At 38.8% G+C, this 22,338-nt stretch overlaps 1 protein-coding gene across 5 annotated transcripts in view; it reads right to left on the bottom strand.

Moving 5' to 3' along the window:
* The window catches only part of MAP3K15 (mitogen-activated protein kinase kinase kinase 15), an 82,290-nt gene that overhangs the window by 54,182 nt on the left and 5,770 nt on the right, over positions 1-22,338 (bottom strand). For 2 of the 5 annotated variants that reach the window (XM_023918454.2, XM_023918457.2), the window contains exon 2: positions 1,628-1,767. In XM_023918454.2, coding sequence (XP_023774222.2) covers positions 1,628-1,767 — 140 coding nt within the window. Of the gene's footprint in view, positions 1-1,243; positions 1,340-1,627; positions 1,768-18,237; positions 18,509-22,338 lie in introns of those variants that run through there. The other 3 variants (XM_086879960.1, XM_086879959.1, XM_086879961.1) reach the window with 3 other exon arrangements.

Below are 22,338 nucleotides of genomic sequence, written 5' to 3'. Positions count from 1 at the left end.
ACTATGGGCCTATTTAGGCCAAGGAGGTTATGCAAACAACTGAGAGATGAGTAAGATATCAGTGCCACTGTGGGAAGGTAACTGCAGATAATAGTTTTTCTAGCCTTAAGTGACCTAGTCACACTCTGGTGTTCCCCAGTCCCTAGACCTGAGCTTTACACTATTAGAATGAAGATTCAGAACTGAAAGTGCAACGACTTGTAAGATCTGGCAACAATCAGTCTGAACATCCAACCACAGATGGATGTCATCCTGGAGATCCTTCAACACTCCAGTTATGGAGAAGGGGCTTGAGCATGTGCTTGCCATGAAGTGCAGAAATCAAAGCCAGTGTCCTCACTGGGCAGCAATAAATAGGAAACAACAAGCCTGTGGCTTCCCAGACTTGGGCACATCCTTGGGAGAACCAAGTTGATCAGAACATCTGAGTGACAGCATAAAGAAAGATAAAAATGTGTTAATGAAAAATAAAAATGAAGTATTTCATGGCAGTCAGGTATATTACCAGTAGTGGATGAAAAGCTGCATACCTGCCCACCCTGATTAGGTGGAGGAAAGGAGAACATGACAGTAATACCTTGGCAAGTATCCGTACAGATAATCTCATTAAGCAAAGAGTGTGACAGGCTCCAGCTTTGAGTTCTTGGGACTCCAGGACACATGGAATCTGAATGCATATGTGGACTACCACATGAAGAAAGGAAGTTTGGATTATAGACACATGAAAGTAAAATCAAAGACATTGAGAGCAGAGAAGAGGAATGAGAAGCCATGACAGAATAAAGCTTTTCTTGGGAAAAAGGAGATTTAATACTCTTACAGGATCAAGAGAGGTTGGAGAACTCCTAAAAGGGTTTTTGGACACTAATGATGTGAAACAAAGCAAGAAACAATAACTCAAAATAAGGAAAAAATAACAAAGCATGAACAATGCTTCTCTCAGTGAAGGTAGCAAGAAAATGGATGAGATTAAAAGCAGCAATAGATGATACAGAGGACAAAAGTCTAAACGTGATGTAAAATAAAGAGAACCTGCACTGAGAAAGGCAGAAACATCCACAATATATGACTTGCATCCAGAACAGCAATTTCAGGACTTAGGTGTATAGCATGTATTTTCCTACTATAAAAATGAACAACAACCCTATAAAAAATTTGGTGAGGATGTCTTTTCCTGTCTTCAAACAGCAATAAAAAGGAGATTCTAGTAGTCTTATCTAGTCAGCACTTAGGGAATACAAACCTCATCTCACAGAAGTGCTTACATAGGAGTAGGTTGCAATACAGCCCTTGCTCAAGTGTCCTTATCATACAGGCATAACTTTTCCTTACATGTGCTCTAATAAAAAGAGAGAAAGGAAGGAAAAAATCGGATCTACTCTCTCAATTCCAACTCTAACTACCTGAAGCAAAATCACAAGTACCACACTATGAATCTTTTCTTAGAAAAAAAGCATTTATTTATTCTATTATTACTGTTTTTGCTAATAGTTGCTTTTCCTTAGCAGGATTTAATTATGTAGCTTTCAGGAAATTACATTAAATGTGAGTTCCAGAATAACACAAACATCCCCAGGTATTTAAAGATATTTCTAAAATGAAGCAGACTGTGAAGTGAGAACCTTACTTTGAGAGACTGAGCAGTGTCAGCATCAGTGTCGTGGTAAAGAATAACATTATTGGCCATGTCAAAGCTTTCACGCACGCCAAGGTGGTAGAACAGTGATGGTTGCTTGGAAATATCACTCATGTCCACAACTGCAACATCTGAAATGAGAGAAGTGGAAAAGAAGAGAGAATGCTAAAAAAATAATAATCTTAAACAAAATTTTATTCTTACATGGATTTAAAACAAATCCTGAAATTACACACACACACTGGACAGACAAAGTCAACATTTTCAAATAAGGATCATTTTCTCATAAGAGAAGTAAATTTTACCCTTCTTATAAGAGATAAGAGCCACTCATGATATTATCAGAGTGTTACATTAACTGTGGAGCTGCGTTTACCAATCCTGCTTGAGGTTTTGAAATCACAGCATCAGAATGCCTCAGGTAAAAAAGCAATTTTACACTTGCTCCCTGTGGTCTGACAGCATGAATATCCATAGGAAAGAAACTTCAACTATTCAGGATGGAAACCTTAAAAATAATAATATAACTTAGAAAAATAGGGAAAATTGTGAGACCAAGCTTATTTGAAGAGGCTGAGGTCTGAAGAATGGGAAATTCCTAAAGAGTAGAAGAAGAAATTACTCTGAAATTTACTCTTAAAAGCTACAGGCAAGATGTTCAAGATGGGGGGCACAGCAATGAGGGGATTGAAACACACGTAGCCAGAGCAAGACTTCTACTGCTCTTGTTTAGTGTTCCAGTCAGAAATCAAAGTCAGAAATGCAATAACATTTACATCTGTGCAAGATGAGCTGTACAGGCAGCTAAAGAGATAAACCCATAATATCCCATATTATGCAGAACAGCTGAGATACAGACAAAAGATTCTGAGTTTACTCTTTTGTTCTCATAGCAGCAATGCAGGGTAACTGGAGAAGAGGACACTTAATACTGAGTTTTTATTTCTAAATCCTTATATCCTATATATTCCTAAGAAAATTTTGCTTTAGTGCTTTTTAGAGGTCTGTATCTATATCTGTCCCCTTTCACCACTTTGAGATAGATGGATGAATTGAAATCCAAAGTATTCATGAGAATAGAGCCTTGGCATTGAAACCACAGGGTAAGTCTGACGTTCAGAACAGAGTCCAGAGACTCAATGCAGCTGGGAAGTAAATTCTGCATCTCTGAAGGGGTAACAGACAGTGCCTGGTACATAAGGGGAAAGACAGAAGGGTGAGCTACTAAGTAAACAAGAAATCTAAAAGCAGGTCTCATGGCTGAGACCCAAATGCAGCAGCCAGTTAACCTTGTTTGCACCAAGATTACACATCAGAAGAATCAATACTCCATACTCAGTATGCAGTTTCTTGGAAAAACCTGCAATGAATGTACCTCCTGTACAATTCCATCAGCCTATTCTGACCTACCACACAGAGGTCAGCCAGTCCCTTGGATTACTATGAGACTCCTGTTAAAGCACAAGGAACATTTTGAGTCTGAAGACCTTCTTTAAGACCAAAACATCACTGTTCAGGAGCAAAAGCAAACAAACATAAAAAACCCCAAACCCCAAAATATCCCATACCCCAACAAAACACACAAAAAATCCAAATGCACCTCCCTCCCATACCAAAGAAACAAATCCCCAGCAAAAAGTTACAGCATAAGAAAATCCCCTTATTCATATAAAAATCAAATCCTGCACCATCTACAGATGATCTTTCCAGTTCCAGTGTTTAGCCAGCTGCCTGCAGCATGGATAAAATTCTTTGTGAATTGCACACTGTAGTGTCATGTAACTGAGAGAACATGAAAAAGTAAACCCCAGCTCCATAAATTCAACAGAATCTAGATTACCCCAATATTGCAAAATCCAACTAACAAGCAGACTGAGAATGAAAGACCATCTAGGGAAAAAAAATTAGGAGCTTGGATGGTTTTTAGTGCTTGTATAAGAATGTTTTTCGGGAATCAGAGTACTGTGAAATCAAAATCATCATCCTGGAAAGAGAATTCATATAATGCATTCTTATTGTATACAGATATTGCATTTTACAATACAATGTGAGCAATGACTTGTAACAGAGTTCATTGAAATAAGGTTATACACAGCTCATTGCCACATCTGGACTACAACTGAAATTTGTCTTCTGTTGATTGCTGCTTCATAGCAACGTAAGTGGTATCAAAAACATATGACATGGACATAAGAACAGAAGTAGGCACCTCCATTTAAAAGGGTAGTTATTCATCCCTTATTAATTCACACATGATAAAAAGATTTATGAGAACAGGTTTTCTTTGCTTATTCACACCTCATAAACACAGGCGTGAATAAGATAAAATAAAAATAAAACAGAATGCAGAGTAGCAGAGATGAAGATGTACCACAAAAATATGCATGCAAGTTAAAAAAAAAGCCCCAGGAAGATAACTGAGTGGATTGAGTTTCAGCATGGGAGCCAAGGAATGACACAGAAGGACATGACAGCAGACAGAGCATCCAAAGTGCTCTTTGCTGTGGGCTAGAGCAGAGATGAGAAGCTGCATTCCTTTGGAGCTCTCCAAGCCCTCCTCCAGGAGCAACAGCAGCAGGCTTGGAGCAGAGAGGAAAAAGATCTAATTACAAAGCAGATTTACTAATCTGCTAGTGTAACGCAGCATGAACACTGAGGGCCCATGAAATTAATGCAAATTTGGGTGGAGAATATATGACCAACAGTAAGCACTTATAAAATCAGTAGATCTCTGAGATGCACCCAGTGCATGGGGTGCTGAGAGTGCAGAGCTCAGTGTCGCTTATGGCTGGGTCTGAGCACTGTCCCCACAACTACTGTTTTCAGGGGTACATCTCTCTTCTCTGAGTAAGGCAGTTTTGTGAGTCATATAATGAACAAAGCTAGAATGGAACACCACAAATACTTCTGTTTCAGTTATATTTCTTTCATGATTTACACTAAAATTCTTCATTTACCGTTCTTTAAAAACAAGATATAGGGCCCTTCACTTCAACCATGCATTTAGAATGGCTGATAAGAGAGACAGAAATTTCCTTGACCTTCCAGAGACACATTAAAAGAAATAACTTCAACACTAGTATATGCTTTGCAAATCTTGATTTATGAATAGAAACCTAAGTAAATCAGAGTTCATTCTCAACTCCCATTCTCTGTAAAAAAAGAGCCTGGTCAGCCAAATATACTTTTGGACTTCCCTTGACAAATTGAGGTTGAACCTCCATTACAGACAGGGGTGAAGCAAAAGCCAATGGCAATCTTTATCAAATCTTATCACACATGAGAAATTTTATGAAGTAATGAAATATTTCACACAGGCCTAAATGATCAATGGAGAGGGTTTCCTATGTTCAGAAGGAAAGAGAGCAGGGGAAGATATAGCCTCTCTGGAAAGACAGAAAGCTTCCAAGTGAAATCTGTATAATGCATCTACCAGACGCAGTGGAGGGGTGGGAATGTGCCTAATGTTGCATATGACCAATTTTGAATTATTCTGGAGCAGGACATTTAAACTCATGGCTTCTTTTCTGCAATAACAACTCATGTTCAAAAGAGCATACCCATAAAAATGTATTCTCCCTCATTTCTTCTTAAGCACAGCATATATTTTCAACTGTTTTTGCTCTCTAGCAGTTGCCCATGAACCCAAAAACTGATCTCAATTTGTTATGTGATTGCAGTTCATTTGTCTAGGCTTATGTTTCCACTGTAAAATGATTACGGTATGTGTGTATTTGTAGTGCATTAAGGTAATTCAGCACTATATACATTCTTGATTAGGTCTCTGCATTGTTGCAGCAGATGGCACATAATTAATTATACTACAGTTTTCATATTTTAACACAAGTGTCTCTTTTGAGAGCAGACAGAGAAGAGACAAATAACTGTGACAACAGAAGATTAGAGATCATCAACTGTGGTAAAATAGGAGACTATGAAACTAATAACTAATTCAACAAGAAAAACATTATTAAACAGGTTAAGACCAGAGGACTTATTTCTCTATCTGAAATGCACCTGAAGGCATCATATAATTTAACGATCTAAGTAAATCACAAGTCTTCACGTGGCTTTTTTATGACTTATGGCATTGTTAGCAAAACAAAAAGGACAATTTTGGCATCAGCTTTTGGCATCTGTAAATTAAAAAGTAATAAACAGATGAAAATTAAGAAATTGCCTGAAATATACTGATAGTTAAATGGAATCTAGGAGGCCTAACAGAAGAAAAAAGTCAAAAATGTCAGCACTGCTTTTAACTTCTAAGATTCACTTCCATCCAGCCTTATCCATGTGCAGAGCAAGAACCTTACTCCATTTTTTTGGATTCATTGTTTTTCAGCATTTGGAACCTTTCTATGCATATTTAAAAAAAAAAAACCACTCCCAAACTTAATGTGATAATAGAAATTTTATTGGAGGAAAACGCAGAACTCAGCCCTTTGCTATTCACTAGCACCCTGAAAATTATGAACCTTTACATTAGTATTGCTTCAGATGATTGGCTATTTGCATCAGTTATTACATTAAAAAAATATGTCATTTGTTGAAAACCACTGAAGAAAACTGTCGAAGTCTTCACAAGAACAACAATACTCCTGCAGAAAAAGAAATGAAAAATCCTTAACTTCAGGATACATATTAATTTTGATTTCTGCACAGCCCTTTAAAGAAGATAATACCAAAGTTTTAACAAGGAAACAATTATGGAAAACTTGGTGCATTTGCAAAACCAGGAACCCTTTGCAGCTTTCACTTAAGCTAAAACAAAAGGCACACCACTGTCAACTTTGTTACACCCTATACTCCCAGAAACTGGGAAGCTCAAGATAATAAAGCACATTTGTAGAAACTACCAACAGAACTGTTGAGGTGATTTTTCAGCACAGTTCTTTTATACCAGCAAACTGCCAGGGGCCTCCATTAGATCCTAGGCACAAGCCAATGTAAGCAAATGTCAACATTTGTGATGATATTATGGCTTTCACAATGAACCAAATTTCATTTAAACCTTACTGCTTTTTAATCATGGTATCTTGTAAAAATCTGCTTACTTTTCTCAGAAAAAATATTGTTCCAATTACAATCTAAAGCACAAAATTAAACATAGATATTGCCTTAGAAGCTGAAAGACCCAGGAGACAAAAATAAAGCTCTTTTTTTAAATTTAGGATTTTTAAGTATTTCAATTCAACCTTTTCAAGTTTTTGCAATGTTATAGCTTGAACTTTGCTAACATCACTGGTTTGCTATAGGGACAGAATTGGTAATAGAAATAAAAACAAACTAATCAGTAATGAATTGTCCCACAATATAGATTTGTGTATGTTATAATCACATTAAACAGCATTTTAAAAACAACTTCATGTATTGGAAGCTACATTTCTTGTAGATTAAAACCAAGTGCTCCACTTCTTTATAAACACTAAAATTAAAATTAACTGTAATAATTCATAAATTGCTTACAAAGCACTCTAAGAAGAGAATTTTTTTGTAAGATGCAATCAACTTTTGCAAAAGAGTCCTGGAGTGGCTGGAGCCTTGACTACAAATTCCAGCCTACTGCCTACTTCAGAAAAGGAAACAGAAGCATGCACACTGTATGCCTGAAACTTTTTGATGCACAGACGGCACTTCCTTTGGAAAGGGCTTACAGTTCACAGGCAAAAGGAAGTGATCCAAAGGACAGGAAAAATAAGAATTAAATTAGATATGAATCCTCACATCAGTGTGGGAAAAAAAGATTTCTTTCTGTTCACATATAGTAAAAAAAGTGACATTATCAGGTTTTATTAATGACACCAACCAGAAACTGGAGAAAGAAGAAAACTTTATTTATTTATATATATATTTACTGGCCAAATAATTTTTAATTCACTATTTTAAAATTATTGTTATCTTGAGAAGATAACAGAGAGAATTCCAGTTCTAGTACATTGACCATATACACACTCTGACTATAATGAAGCAAAATCTAAGCTTAGTCATATCTTGTTTTTGACAGCTCTAATGGATCTCCTTAGGAATTCCTAAAACCTGGGCATCGAGTGGCAAAATTTCTGAAAGGTACTTTTCCATGGTTTCTCTGGTTGCTCAGGGAAACAAAAGAACTGTTGTGGTTACTTACCACTGAGTGGTAATTTCAGACTTGTGCTGTTTTATAAAAACAGAGCAACACCTCTAATCTTTGTTCTCAGACTGAGCTTCTCATTTGCTTTTGACTTAGTTGTGGCATTATATCTGCAACAGGTTTTATGTTATAAAGTGATTTACTGAAGAGAAAGGACACCACACCCCAAAATGTGTCACTTCTCCTCCCACCAAGCAAAATGGAAGGCAACACCATAGTGCCTAACAATTATAAAAGCCAGCATTCTTAGAACCACAAACACAGGGGGCAAAGTCAGACCTTTCTTTTGTATTTCCTCCTTTCTGTGTGTCAAATCTTGCTCTGGAAACCAGCTTCACATCCTTCCCCATGAAAGCTCTGCTCAGTGAATGTGAATGCAGCAAGTACTGAAGATGAACTATGTATTAGCTGAGCAGCAGCAGCATTTTTGACTAAGGAAAGTTTGCTGTTAAATAACTTTCCTGAAAGGACCAGGCAAATCCTGAGCTCTGCTATAAGTAGGAAACCAAAAAATTTCAATTTTTAAGATGAGCCTTTCCACCATCCAGAAGCATTACTAACCGTAGCAATTCAAATGATTGCTTTGCTCCACTCACACAACAGATCAACACTGGCACTGCCCCACCTCCAGAGACAATTCTGGGAACAGCTGTGTTAAGCAAAATGGGCCAGCTGGTCTTTGTGTGGAAAGCAGACACATCCATGTAAAGGAGGAGGAAGAGGAGGAGGAGGAACAGCTGACAACCGAATGTTTCTAACCATAGCATTTGGGTGATGTTACAAAGTCCTTTCATGTGGCCCAGCAAGGCAGCTCCTCCTTCCTACGCACATGAAAAATTTGGAACACTCAAACTGAATCCTCTCAGCTCCTGGGGTAAAGAGCCAAAATAACGCAGGTTTTAAACTACCAGGATGGTTAAAACTTACTAAGAAAAGTTGTAGTGCTTACAGTCTGATTACAGTCTGAAAATGGAGGTAAGAAAGCTGTAACATTTATTTTTCACATATAGATAAAAGAAGTGCCTTATAAAGCTTCCAGTGAAAGCCCTGGGAGCACCCCCAGTGGCCTGAAATGGCACAGGAATGAGCACTTTCTGGACTGCCAAGCTGCAGGTGATGAAATGTGAAGTGCAAAGAAGCAGACAACAAAATAATCCAGCGTATCACAAACAGAGGCACATGTAGCTGGAGTGAAACTCGTGATGAATGCAACCAGCACAGCACCATGTACACAGAGCCTGACAGTATTTTAATGTAGGTAAAGAATGGAAAACACGTATTTGTTTTAAATATTTTGTTGAGTCATAACTAGAGACAAACTTCTTGCTCTTGAGATCAGTTCTCACCTGTAATCTTTTGTCCTTTTAATTTCAAATACTAGCTTTGGCAACATTTGGAAGTTTTAGTCTTAGGCTATCTTAGTATCTTGCAATGTATGGTATTATAACATTCCCTGGCATTTCCTATCCAGCAAAATCAGCCCTCAGAGGATACTGTGAAAATCAGACAACCATTCAAAACAACAGAACAGACGAGACTGAGGGGCCAAAGCTCATCTCTGTCATTTGTAATTCTGTACAAAAACCCCCCTTTCATACAAACAACTCCAGAACAGGGTTACATGAAGACCTGAACATTACAGCCAGTAATCATTTTAGTGCTGTGGTGTTACTTTACAGATACTGCATCTTTCATCTGTCCTCTGGTACATGGAACACACACTAAAAATAGAATCAGAACATATTTTTCATGCTTCAGTGGCATTTATTGCAACTCAGGAGAAACCAGTATCTCAAACAACTCATTTTTCTATACCACAACAAAGTTTTTGTGCCATATTTATAATTAATACATATTCCTTAATATCTAAATATCTGTTCCAAAAATTACATCACCCAAGAAACTGCACTTTAGCTGAAAGGAACAGAACAAATTACAGCAGGTGAGCGATACTGCTGGTTCTAGGAATTGATCTGTAACCCGAGTTCCCATTTATTTTTATGTTTTGGGGCTTTCTTATTCATTAGATATGTCATCTGAAGCTTTCCAATTCTTTGCCCTGAAATTGCATATTAGGAATTATTTTATTAAATGAAAGCAAGGACTCTTCCAAAAACCTTTGACAGCAAAAGCTTTAAGAAACATTTTAGATACTTATTAAACACAAATAAAACTAAGCTTCAAACAGGGCAAGACACTATTTTAAAATAACAGGGCAATTCTATTGATCTAGAAAAGCCAAAATTGTGCTAAGAGCCTGCCTATGCTTATTATTTTTTAAACTGATCTTCAGGGAGAGTCCTTCAGACTCTCCCAATTCAGAATATAACTAGACCCACAAGAACTGGCATGGGAAGAAAAGTAATGCAGTTAATGTAATACAGAGGGCATCCAAGCTCAGAATGTGTTTTTAATACTGTTGCAAAAATATGAAGAAGAGAAATATTGTATGATTGGAAACACATGAAAATAACCTCTCTCAGAAGATAGCATAATTTCTGAATTTTTTGTTCTTTGTTTTTTTACAGCTGGTAGTTTAGGGAAAGAAGGAAACAACTAATCCTCAAAGAACTCTTCTTGAAATACTGAATGGCAGAAATTAGGAATACTTCACTGTAAGCAGTGCATGTCTGGGCTTAGAAATTGCTCAATATCTTTCATGACAAAGCTTTCCTTTCAGTCCTTTTTACCTTTGCCAAGTCTTTGCTTCAGGTTGTTGGGTTTTGTTAAGTTTCTTTTTTCTATTTAAGAGATTTAATTACAACCAACTCAAGCCATTTTGAGACTGTATTGGAGAACTTATTTTTCTGGCCACTGTTAAACATCCTCTCGTGCCAAATTAAGAAGACTTACTGCTTTCAAGCAGCAAACCAGAAATGTGTCTGATGTGTGAGTCTATCTGAAAGTAACTCCCCTTAGCCTCATGAACTGCTGCCCGTTCCAAAGTTATTGGCAGTGAGCTGGTCAGAGCCACAAGGGAGATGCTTGGTCTCAGATGAGCCTGTCCTCACTGCCTTCACTGCCAACACAGAGAGGGGAAAAGCACTTTAAAGCCCCATTCCTCTGAGCTGTTAGAAGCCTCCTTTGGGAGATGAATTGCAGCCCAGGATCACCTGTTTCTCTCTACTACCTAGGAGTGGAGTCCAAGCAACTACAGACGTCCACACTTGTTACAGCACGTGCTGCAATGAGATCCCAGAGAGTGACCTGTGTCTCTGAGCCCGGAGCACACCACAGAAAATGCATTTATTTATTGTGATTACTTATGATTTGAGACGAAGGGATGTGCTCCAGTTTGGCAATCCAACAACTGGTTTATTGAACACAGCCTCAAATAGGTGCAGGGACAAGAACCAAGGATTGGGCACGGGGTTAAATCAGGGGCAAAAGGGGCAGATCTGAGGGTCAAGGTTCAATGGGGACAAGGGAAAGTGGTGCAGGGGAGTGGATAAGGGTTGGGAGAACCAAGGGGATAACAGGGGTGGAACAATGTGGAAAAACAGAGCCAATGGGGGTTAAGGGAAGGAAGAACATTCTAGGAAGGGTACATGAATGGTAAACAGGGGCTGAACAAGGGTGACATCAATCCCCACACACACCAGAACCCAAAAGACACCAACATGTGGCTGCAAAAGGCCCATGGGAGGGAGGCCTTTTCTTACCCTGTTCTAGAGGGGTGTCTCTCCCCTTTTGCCTCTGCCTCTTCAGGGTTGAGGCATTTTGGTAACAGGCCCCTATGCCTCCACACACACTGACGGTGTTAAGTGCCACAACGCCCCTGCCACAGAGCCTCACAACTCTTCTTTGAAGAATTTCTTTAACCATTAAGGCATTTCAGTCAAGAATTATATAATCTCAGCAGATGTTTGTTTTCCTGGACATGTTCCCACCAGTTAACCAACAAAATGGCCAATGGAGAAGGACTGTAGATCTTTCTCATCAGTACTTTACTCACATTCTCTCTACCTGTGAGAAAAGAAGCACTGTCACAATTCAAACCCTCACCTAAGATTTCCAGGGGTCTCTCAAACACTTAACTCTTGCTTGAGTTTTCCATAAGTTGGGAGTTCATTTTTGAGTCCCAGTTTACAATGTTGTTTGTTTTGGCACTCAGTATTATACAGCTGTGGGGATGACTGTTCTTTAAGAGGTGTTTTTGCGTGCGCTGTCTCAGCCCAGGGTCTTTTCTCTTACTCATACAACCTGACTGTTCAATTACATTGAAGCATTGACTATAACCTCCCAGGCTATGGGTGATGTTTATACATGAGTTAAATTTTCAGCAAAAATACCTTCAAGCCAAATATAAGCATTACATTTCCCTGCAAGACAAAGTGATTCATATAAAAGCCAGTAATAGACTTTACCTTCTATTTTATTTAAATTTTTTTCCTTTCATACCTCATAGCTTATGAGGTCCCAGGAACAACACAGTGTCAAGTCTGAGGGAGCTAACTCACAGTAGTGTGAGTGGTCAAAGTCAAAAAGACAATGTCCACACACACAATCACTGGAAATTCATACAGCACATACCCCTTTACACAGCCTCCCTTGAGGAAGGACTGTAAAAATCTACCCATTCTGGGACCACAGTCACAGATCTCCATATCAGATGGATCCTGCCAAGATCTATACACTGGTAATAACTTAATTACAAAAGTTGTGACATGCACAAGAGATCAGTATTTATACCATTATACCATTTATACCATTTCTGTTAAAACTCCCAGGTTAGGAACTGAGAGAGATCTCATTGCTTGCATCTTAGCTTTTTCAGTGGTTTTGTGGCTCGGGCAAATGAATGTTTATGGCTGCCTGCACCTCCTACCTCTTTCACATGATCCACTGTCTCTGAGTCTCTCTCTCATCATCCTGCTCTCCCCTTATCCCTTAACCTAGTTTTAACTTGGCAATTTCTGGCTAACTCAGTGCTAGCACAGTAGCAGACAGAAGTTCTGTCACTGCAGCTAATCAGTCCTGTGAGTGGTATCAACTACCAGCTTCACACTATCATCTGGGAAAAGTACTTCAAGAAACTGTTAAACTTAACAACAATTGAAAGAAATAAAGGTTAAAAACTTAATTTCAGGAAAATTCACTTTTTCCATATCATATAACAAATGACATTTGCATCTGTAACTAAAAAATCCAATTCTGTAAGTAGTAAAAACAACTCTAGGCTGAGATGGTACACACCTCTTATAATCACCTGCACTGAATTATAATCATATTTCATGAGTGCCAAAACAAAGTACTTACATTTAAAATTACTATTATTTAAACCTTGTAAACATGCACCCATCAGATGTAAAATGGGAAAAAAGAGACAAAGCAATTGGCTATTTCAGGTTGACATCAATCGCTTGACCATACACAGTGTAAAAACAAAAACTATTAATCACTACAAGTTTCAGGATAAACAATCCTTCCTTTATATATACTATGAAAAGACTGATAAATAGGTAGTGATACTGGCTACCTAACCATTGTTAAAATACACTGAAAAATCTTAACATTCTAATAAACTTCTTTAAGCACAGCTGTGCTGGTTTTGGCTGAGATAGAGTAAATTTTCTCTTTTTTTTTTTTATTGCCATTTTAAACACTATGGTCTGGTTTAAAGCAAGCAGGGGTGCAGATTTTAATAGATACACCTTCACATGGTTACAACTACAATTTGAGTTACATGTCATAAAAATGCTTATAGCAGGAACCACTGAAGGAGAAGCCTTACAAGAAGCAGTGCATGTGCAGCAGCAATCCAACCTGAGCTAGTCTTGGTGCCAAATAACACAACACAAGCAGTTTTCGCCTTACATTAAACTGTCCTTTTCTCAACCCACAAATTGTTTCACTTCTACTCTTCCAGTTCTCTCTCCAACCCTGCTGGAGAGGGAGGGAGGGAGGGAGGGAGGGAGGGAGGGAGGGAGGGAGGGAGGGAGGGAGGGAGGGGTGTTCATCTGCTTCTGGGATTACCCCATGAGAACAGCTCACAGCAGACCAGTGACTGTGGGGTATGTGGGCAGTTCCCATCAGCCTCTGGCTGCTGAGTTAAGCAATGACACCATGACAGAGGCTGACAACATTGCAGGAATAAAAAGGGCATTATCATGGCTTAAGCAACTGAATGCTTGTCTGCAAAACTGAATTCCATACCTGCTTCTTCCTACCCCACTGTGTGATGCTAGCCTAGTCACATGGCTTGTTATGTGACTAGGGATGGGCTTGTTATGCAGTTATTAAGATTCTGAGTTTCAGAAGGAAAAAACACCCCACTGAAACAGAAACAGTGACTTTGAAAAACAGAGCCCTCATTTTAAGGGTACTTTGTAATAAACCCAATGCCTTCAGAGAGAAGAAAATTCCTAATCTTTTACCTAAGAGACTCACTTCTATCATCCTACTGTATTCTGTTATGAGTTAGAACTTGAATACTCTCTGATTCAGCATCTGCAGTCTTCCATCTAAAAAATAGCTAAGTATCTACAGAACAATTAGTATGCCAGATTCTTATCTCAACAAGACAGGTATTTCCATTTTTCATTCAACCTTTACATCAAAATGAATAGTAAAGAAGCAGCATTTTGAACTTCTCAAAGAGTATTTAAATAATCCACATTTGTCTCCATTTTTATTCACAGATGTTAAGACAAATGAAGATTCCAAAAGTGACTCATTTTTTGCTTTAAATCTATGTATCCAGACCACTTGCAAAAACCTTTATCGGTCACAGATGATCTGAGAAAGACACCTGTTCAATAATTTTCTCTGTTTATATACTCTCAGTATATAAAAATTTTTGATATAGATTCTAGACACATAATGACTAACAGTCTCACATCATACATACTTTTCACTATGCCTAGTCATTAACACTGTTCCCAAAATTTTTTCTGCGAGTCAAAGAACTACTAATTCTATAGGATATTTTTCTTCCCTATTTAGTGTCAGAGAAGAACAGAAACAGCAGAGTAAATTAAAAGCAGGTGGTTCACACTTGCCTGCTGCACTAGCAGTGTGCCAAGGCTCACACAAGACCATTTCCACTGCAGTGCACTGGAGTGGAGCCAGCCTGTTCAGAGCATGCAGAAAAAACACCCCAAGCCTGAACCTAATTAGAAGCTTGCTTGTAATTGGAGGGGGGGAAGGGGAGGTGGAATGAGAAAGGTGAACTTTATTTAACTTTTTCTGTACTTCCTACACTGGGTCATCAAAGGCAATCAAAGGGAATGAAGTACAGACAAAATAAAGGTTACACAACTGGATAACCTGGCCTAAGTGAAATTAAAAAGAGTATGAAATTCAACAAGGAACGTTGTCCCTTTCTCCACAGCTGCAGGCAAATAAATTTTTAGGCCAAGGAGGTTAGATAAGCTTCAACCTTTTAGACTTTTATCCAAACTAAACTATTTGAGAATCACCCATCATTTAATGTTGAATACCTTGGCTGGGGAACATAAAAAACCTGCTAAATCTGCACATCTCCCACAGGTCACACACAGGCCAACAACATATATAAAAAAATTAGAGTAGTAAAATTATGCTGATCTTTATCTTCTTACCAAAAAATATAGTAAGAAGAAAAGTAATCAAAATACAAGGAACTAAAATAGAAAAAATGTTTCAGTATAATACTAAAGCTCATAAACTAAGTTATAACTTAGTTAACTGGGTTTAACTAAGTTAAACTGAGTTAAACTAAGACCTTTTTCCTTTATTTGTTTAAAAATATAGCATATAAAAAAGTGTGACTTTCTTAATCTGAATCTCTTATTTTTTCCCAAATGTGTTTCTTAAAAACAAATATCAAGAAACATCTCCATCATTAGTACTGGGAATTTTTATGTGCCAAACTGGGGTATCCCACCTCATAACTCTATTATAGATTTCCCCTTTATATTGATGGACTCCCATACTGTCATATAGGACTCACATAAAGCACAGTAAGTTATGCACAAAAAAAAATGTTAATTGAGGAAAGGCATTATTATTAAAGTGCAAATGCAGATAAAGTTTACATAAAGCCAGGCATCATATGCAAGCCAAGAGACTTGCACTCACATACAGATAGGGAGTCCTTGATACAATATTCCAGATGCTGGGCAGATGTGGATTCTCTCTGCTATTTTTATCTTTCCTGTGAACAGTACAAGCTTTATGTGCCAGTCTAAAAGACTGCACGTGCTGCTGAAAAAATCCCTATGTACCACTCAATGCTCTAATTTTAAAAATGGGCAGCTTCCATTAAAAAATGAGAAAAATCTATTTCAAGACTCTATATAGAGATCAATAAAATCTAGAATTTTAGTAGAAGCTGGTCTTTCTAGAGTCAGAGCCATTATCTACTTAGTCTTTAACTATGCTATGAATACAGCACACTTCCAGCATGTAGACAGAGAATATTAAGCATGAACACAGACTGTTATCACAGGGGAACCTATTCCCTAAGATCTCTGTAGTCAGAGGAATATTAGTACTCCCAAATGGTGATTCAGACAAAATGAATCATATGAAACTGTGATTTTACAGCAAACCTCTAAACATGGTCTCCAGCATTTAGCACGACACATCACTTCAAAATCATGGAATGGTTTAGGCTGGAAAGAACCTTAAAGATCATCTAGTTCCAACCCCTCTGACATGTGCAGAGACACCTTCCACTAGTCCAGCTTCCTCTGGGCCCCATCCAGCCTGGCCCTGAACACTTCCAGGGATGGGACACCCACAGCTTCTCTGGGCAGCTTACACCAGTGTCTCACCACCCTCACAATTTCTTACTTACAGCAAATCTGAACCTGCCCTGTTTTAGTTTAAAGCTATTCCCTCTTGTCCTATGAACAGACCTTTGTAAAAGCTCCCTCTCCAGCTCTCTTTAGGTACTACAAGGTGCTATAAGGTGCTATAAGGTCTCCCCAGAGCCTTCTCTTCTCCAAGGTAAACAGCCCCAGCTCTCTCAGTCTGTCTTCATGAGAGAGGTGTTCCAGCCCTCTGATCATCTTCACAGCCTCCTCTAGACTCGCTTTAACAGGTCCACATCCCTCCTATGTTGGGGTCCCCAGAGCTGCAGGTGGAGTCTCTTCATAGCAGAGGGAGAAAATCCTCTCCCTACTTTGGCATTGGATGCAGCCCAGGGTGCAGTTGGCTCTCTGGGGTGCTGGACCACCTCAAGTTTCTCATCCACCAACATCCCCAGGCTAATCTGCACCTTGGTAAGAGTATGCAAGGAAGTTTAGATTTAAGATGCTAAATTCTGAATATTCGTCTTTAAAATTGTCCAAAATACCCAAACTTATGGAAATTAACTTGTTATTCTTCTCAGAATTTGTATTATATCATCACAGAGGCACTACTGCAAAACTAGGAATTTGAAGAGGCATTAAAGGGTAAAAAAACAACCAAAAAAAAATAACCAGGCATTCTTTTTTTGACTTGATCACAAGCCAGAAAGTCAAGGCAGTTTCTGGTTTTCCCAAAACAATATGAAGACTTACCTGGTTTTGTTATTATAATAAGCAAAAAGCTAAGTTTATCTGTTCTACAACTTAATTATCATGAAAACAAGAAATCCATCTCAATCATTTTCAGACTTCATTCTGATTTGAATACTTTCTCCAGCTGACAACAACCCATAACTTGTCAGTTATCACAAGCCCCATAAACAGCAGTAGTAAAAACAAGCACAGTGCTTGGCTTTGAGCTTGGTAATCATCTTTTCAAACTGGGTTTAAAAAGACTGAAGCATACCAAACATCCATTGACAAAGAAAATATCTGAAACAAGTATCTCAGTTCCACAGAAGGCAGAGCTGATGCTGATAAAAGCTGACAGCTACTGTGTGAAGCAGGATTGTGCACACAGAAGCTCTGCTAAGTAAGGCAGCCCAGTACCAAAGGGTAACACCATTGTAAACATTAGCTTTTCTCCTGCTATCTACCAAGATTAGCACAACAGTGATGGCTGGTCTAGCACTGTTAGAAAGCAACACACAGACAGAATACAGCCTTGTACTGCTTTCATTTACCAGTTCCCAATCTGTTTCACCTTGCCACTCCCCAGGCAAAGGCAAAACTAACAATGAATGTCTTCCTCAACACATGAATTACCAGAAAGAAATTTCTTTCTTCAGCTTCTGTGTGTCAAAGGCAGCAACAGTAGAGTTAATGCAGCTGAATGAAATTACTACAGGCAGATATATTTTTGCAATAGAAAAAACCTGCAGCTTTCCCGTGACTAAGGCAAAGACACTTGATTCAGCACAATTTCTTGTGGCTGATCTAGCTACTAAATAGTTGTAACAAATTTAAAGGGAAGGAGGGAGAAAGGACAGCAATCAAGTAGCAAATAATTCACTACCCCAAAAAAATTAAACAAAAAAAAAAAAGAAAAAGAAAAAGGTACTTTAAAAAAGAAAATAAACCTGTTATTTTCCCCACAACCAGTTTCATAGAATCTACCACTGGTTTTGACTTGCCTGGAGGCATCAAAGAACCACTCTTCATGGAAAGCACTGCCAGCATCAGTAGGAAACAGAAGAATTTTAGAGAAGGCTCATTATTATGCTGATTTACATGGAAGTTTGTTTGTTTTCCAGAACTAATGCATTTTTGGCATGCACTTCAAAAGCTTTAGAAACCATGTGATAAACACTTATTATGTGATAAACACTCTTCAAATTGTTGAGAGGTCCTCAGCCACCCATGGTTGAGCCACAGTTCTGTGCATGAAGGGTTGTTTTCCTGAACAGAAAAAAAGGCCCAAAAATTGCAAAGAATCCAAACACACTCCTCTCCATAACATGACACAAAATAAAAAAAAAAATTGTACTGAAACAGGATTAAAAAAGCACTTCAAGATTATTCTCCTTGTGTCTTGCTTTAAAGAGATATTGAAGGCTTTTTAGACATAATTTAAACATAAAAGCAGTAAATACTAGAATAGACACAGCTATATGTGCCCAAGTTCTGCTGTGATAAATTGGAGTACTTCCCTTACTGCTGGATTTAGCTGTACCATCCCACATCAGCAGAAGGCTAGGGATGTAGTCCTAACAGTGTCATTACTGTTTCATTACATTTCAGATTTCTGTCTGTCACGAGACCCCACTGCAGTCAAAGAAAGATTATGCTAACCAAGGCTGGGATCATATACCTTCAATGTAATAAAAGCTGGGGTACACGTTTTAAAGTTGTGAATCCCACTGGGCTTTGCACCCCACGACAGAACAGCTGTTGAACTACTGACTAAGACAAAACTTTAAATGCTCCAAAGAATTACCAAAGAATATTTGAGAAGTTTCAATTCTACCACCTTGAACACCACAGCAGAATCACTGACCTCATCAGGCTGAGTACTGTGAAGGATAAAAAAAGCCTGAGTGGTTTCCCATGACACAGTGATACAGAACTTGTGTCAGAATTCATGTCTCCTCCTTGCAGACTACCATGATACATTTTTTGCTCCTGGCACATTTCTATAACTAGCCCACCCTCTCAGGAAAAGGTGAAGGTATTTGCAGTACTTCTGAAAGAAGACAGGTCGGGTGAAATTATAATGTGGGACACGTTTGACCCATTGGCTGCCTGTTGAATCCCCCGACCTCAGCCGAGACAGGAGCTATGCTGTTTACATCCAGCCTGTGCCAGGGCACAGGATAAAGCAACAGCTGCAAGCCCTCTCTTGGCTCAGCCTCAGGCTACCTTTGAACAGCAACATGGGTGCCTGAGGCTAAAGCAACTCACAGCCCTCCTGAAGTCCACAGCAACCAGAGCCTACTCTGTTCACAGATTTCACCTGCAAGTAGTAAACCACACTGAGGCCCCTGCTAAGAAAGACCCTACACCCATCTCAACTGCCAAATTTTAGCCACATAATGCCCTTGTGGCTGTTCCTCCACATGCATGTTATTAGCAGCATGCCCTGAGTATTTCCAGAACAGAGTCTTGCAGAGTTTGAATCTGAGGCTTGTGATGCTGACAGAAGACAGCTGGGTCAGTGTATGTGACTTCCCCACACAGCCTCTCCCTTTCTGCAGTCCCTGATGGCAATGAGGCTTGTCCCAAGGATTGGAACACCAGGTGAGTATTGCAGGAGGAATTATCTGAATGCATAATTAATGCACTTCAGAGATGGGGGAGCCAAGATATTCAGGATTGACTTTGGTGCTTGCTGGCTGGCATAAGGGTATAAAATGCTGGCAGAGACTGGACCAGCTGGTCTCCTGGTGTTGGAAGCAGCTGCCAGGTGGAGCCCCCTTCCCAGCACAGAAGCCTGCAGCCTAAAGATGGGACACATTGACTTATTGACAATGAGTGAAACACATGAAGATCTGGTCACATGTGGAGATAAAATCCAAAAGCAGTTACATAGGTGCTTTGTTGCTTTGGAATGGTGAACTCTCCAAGGCTAAAGACTGTTAACCTGTACTTTTCTAGCCAAACCTGCTTATAAGCCTTTAGACATAAAATGTTGACCAAATCTGAGACTAAGTGGACCCAGCCACACCTAAACTTCTCTGAGTTTAGAAAGCAAGGGGGTCTCACTGAAGCTCATAACTTGAGAGATCATGACCCTATTGCACTATTACCTATTTTAATAGATGATAGAGTTATTTACATACTGCATTACAGCAGTATTTAGACATTGGATAATATAAATCAAATAATATAAATCAAATAATAATCATGCACATAATCACTGTATCCTACTTCTTGTTCCTGGCCAAGAACCTTGACTACTCTGACACAAGTCCATCTTGAGGAAAACAAAATATCTTGAGTTCTCGACTAGGTTTTGCACAAGCCCTTACAAATCAAAAGAGCATTAACTCAAGGCAAAGCAGGAACATTAGTTACTTTTTAACTAGAATGCACAAGTGTAATTTAACAATTAGAAAGCAATGTATGGTATCACTGATAAAAGAAGAGCATGACTGCAGAACATAATATGAGCTACCACATAGCTACCATAAATTATCTATTTTATGGGAGGATAGAAATTAAAGCAATGTAATTAACCCACATAAGCAAACACTTCCTTTATTTTTCTTTAACCTAATTTTGTGACTTCAGGTCCAAGAGAAACAATTCTTCAACCTATGAAGAGTATGCTACACACAGCCCAGCAAGACTGAGCAAGCATGCAGTCACTGCAAAGGAGAAGAGTGGCTGGGAGTCACTGGAAGTCAACTTGAAATGCAGAAAGGCAGAACTGGAGATCTGTTTGCCAGGATCTCACAGTCAAACAGTACAGTAGATTCCTTCAGAGCAACTTAGGAGCTTTATGAAAAATATGTTTGTGTGTAATTCTTAAAAAAAAAAGACCTTTAGAATTTGTGGACTGGTATGCATAGCCAGCACAGTTCTTTCCTCCTACCAGAGGAAAAAAAACTGTATCAGAACAATATGCACTGATATGAAGAATTCCAGAAAATGCTGCAAGTTTTATTTTAAGAAATTAATTAAACAATATTAAAAACAAACAGCCAAAACCCACTTTAACTGCAGTGTTTTCAAGGGCCACATGACAATAATTTGTCTTCAGAACTAAGGAAATCCAATAGATGTAGTTGTGTTCCTGTCTTCAGAATAATCTTACACGTTCAAAATTTGAAGTCATTTGTAATTATTGTAATGGGTGTAAAAGCTTCTAAGCCTATTTAGTGAGACTCAGTAAGACTTAAAATCACACAGTGAAACACATTACTTGCAGAGTAAGTTTAAACAGAAACACATCATGTATGTTGTATTCAGAGAGATGATTCCTTGTTAGCTGGTTCAATACTTAGAAGTCATCTCATGTGCTTCTGCCTACAAAACCCAGACACACAGAGTCCACAGTCAAATTCTGAGAACCCTTCTCAAATTTAGCATTTAAGCCCAGGAAGAAAGAAAGATGAGAAAAGAAAATGGACAGCTGTAGGCTGGTGTCCTGGGTGACTTGACGATGCTTGTACCCCCAGTTGTCTGTCCTGTTTATGCTGGATGTTAAGTTCTGCACCTTTAAGACTGGTCCTGAGAGCAAAGCTGGGGAGAAGAAGCACTCAGTTTGTTGGCAGAAACTGCACTTGCTCCTCCACATTCCATCTCATGGACTGTGTTGTCCTTTGCTTTCAGTTAGTTTTTCAGCTGAGGCAGAGAAGTTCCCTGGACTGTGGCTTTTTTTTTGGAACTGACTGGACTGCTCTGGACTGAAACCCCTGACAAACCCCAGGAGCTCCCACCTGGGGCCCACTGTGACCTGGGCTCGGCACTTTCCAGCGCTGGAGGGACTGAGTGAGCTCAGCTACACCCCACGACAAGGACTTTCTGAATTTGCCATCTCTTTGAACAGTGAGAGGTTTTATTGTTCAGTATTAATAATGTTTTTATGCTTGTGAATACTTTGCTTGTTAAAGAAACATTTTTTTTCCACTTTTCTCCAAGGAAATCTTTTCCTGAACCAGTAGAGGGTGGGGCCACTTGAATCTGCTTTCTAGAGGGACCCCTTTGGAAGTTTCCTCTAAATTTGCCCTAAAGCAGGACTGCTGGGTTGTTATATGGTTTTGTTGGGGCTTTCTCATGGAAGAAAATATCAT

This window comes from Cyanistes caeruleus, chromosome 3 (assembly GCF_971803275.1).
Source record: "Cyanistes caeruleus chromosome 3, bCyaCae1.hap1.1, whole genome shotgun sequence".
NCBI classification, from domain to species: domain Eukaryota; kingdom Metazoa; phylum Chordata; class Aves; order Passeriformes; family Paridae; genus Cyanistes; species Cyanistes caeruleus.
This window is presented reverse-complemented; position numbering and strand designations above follow the sequence as displayed.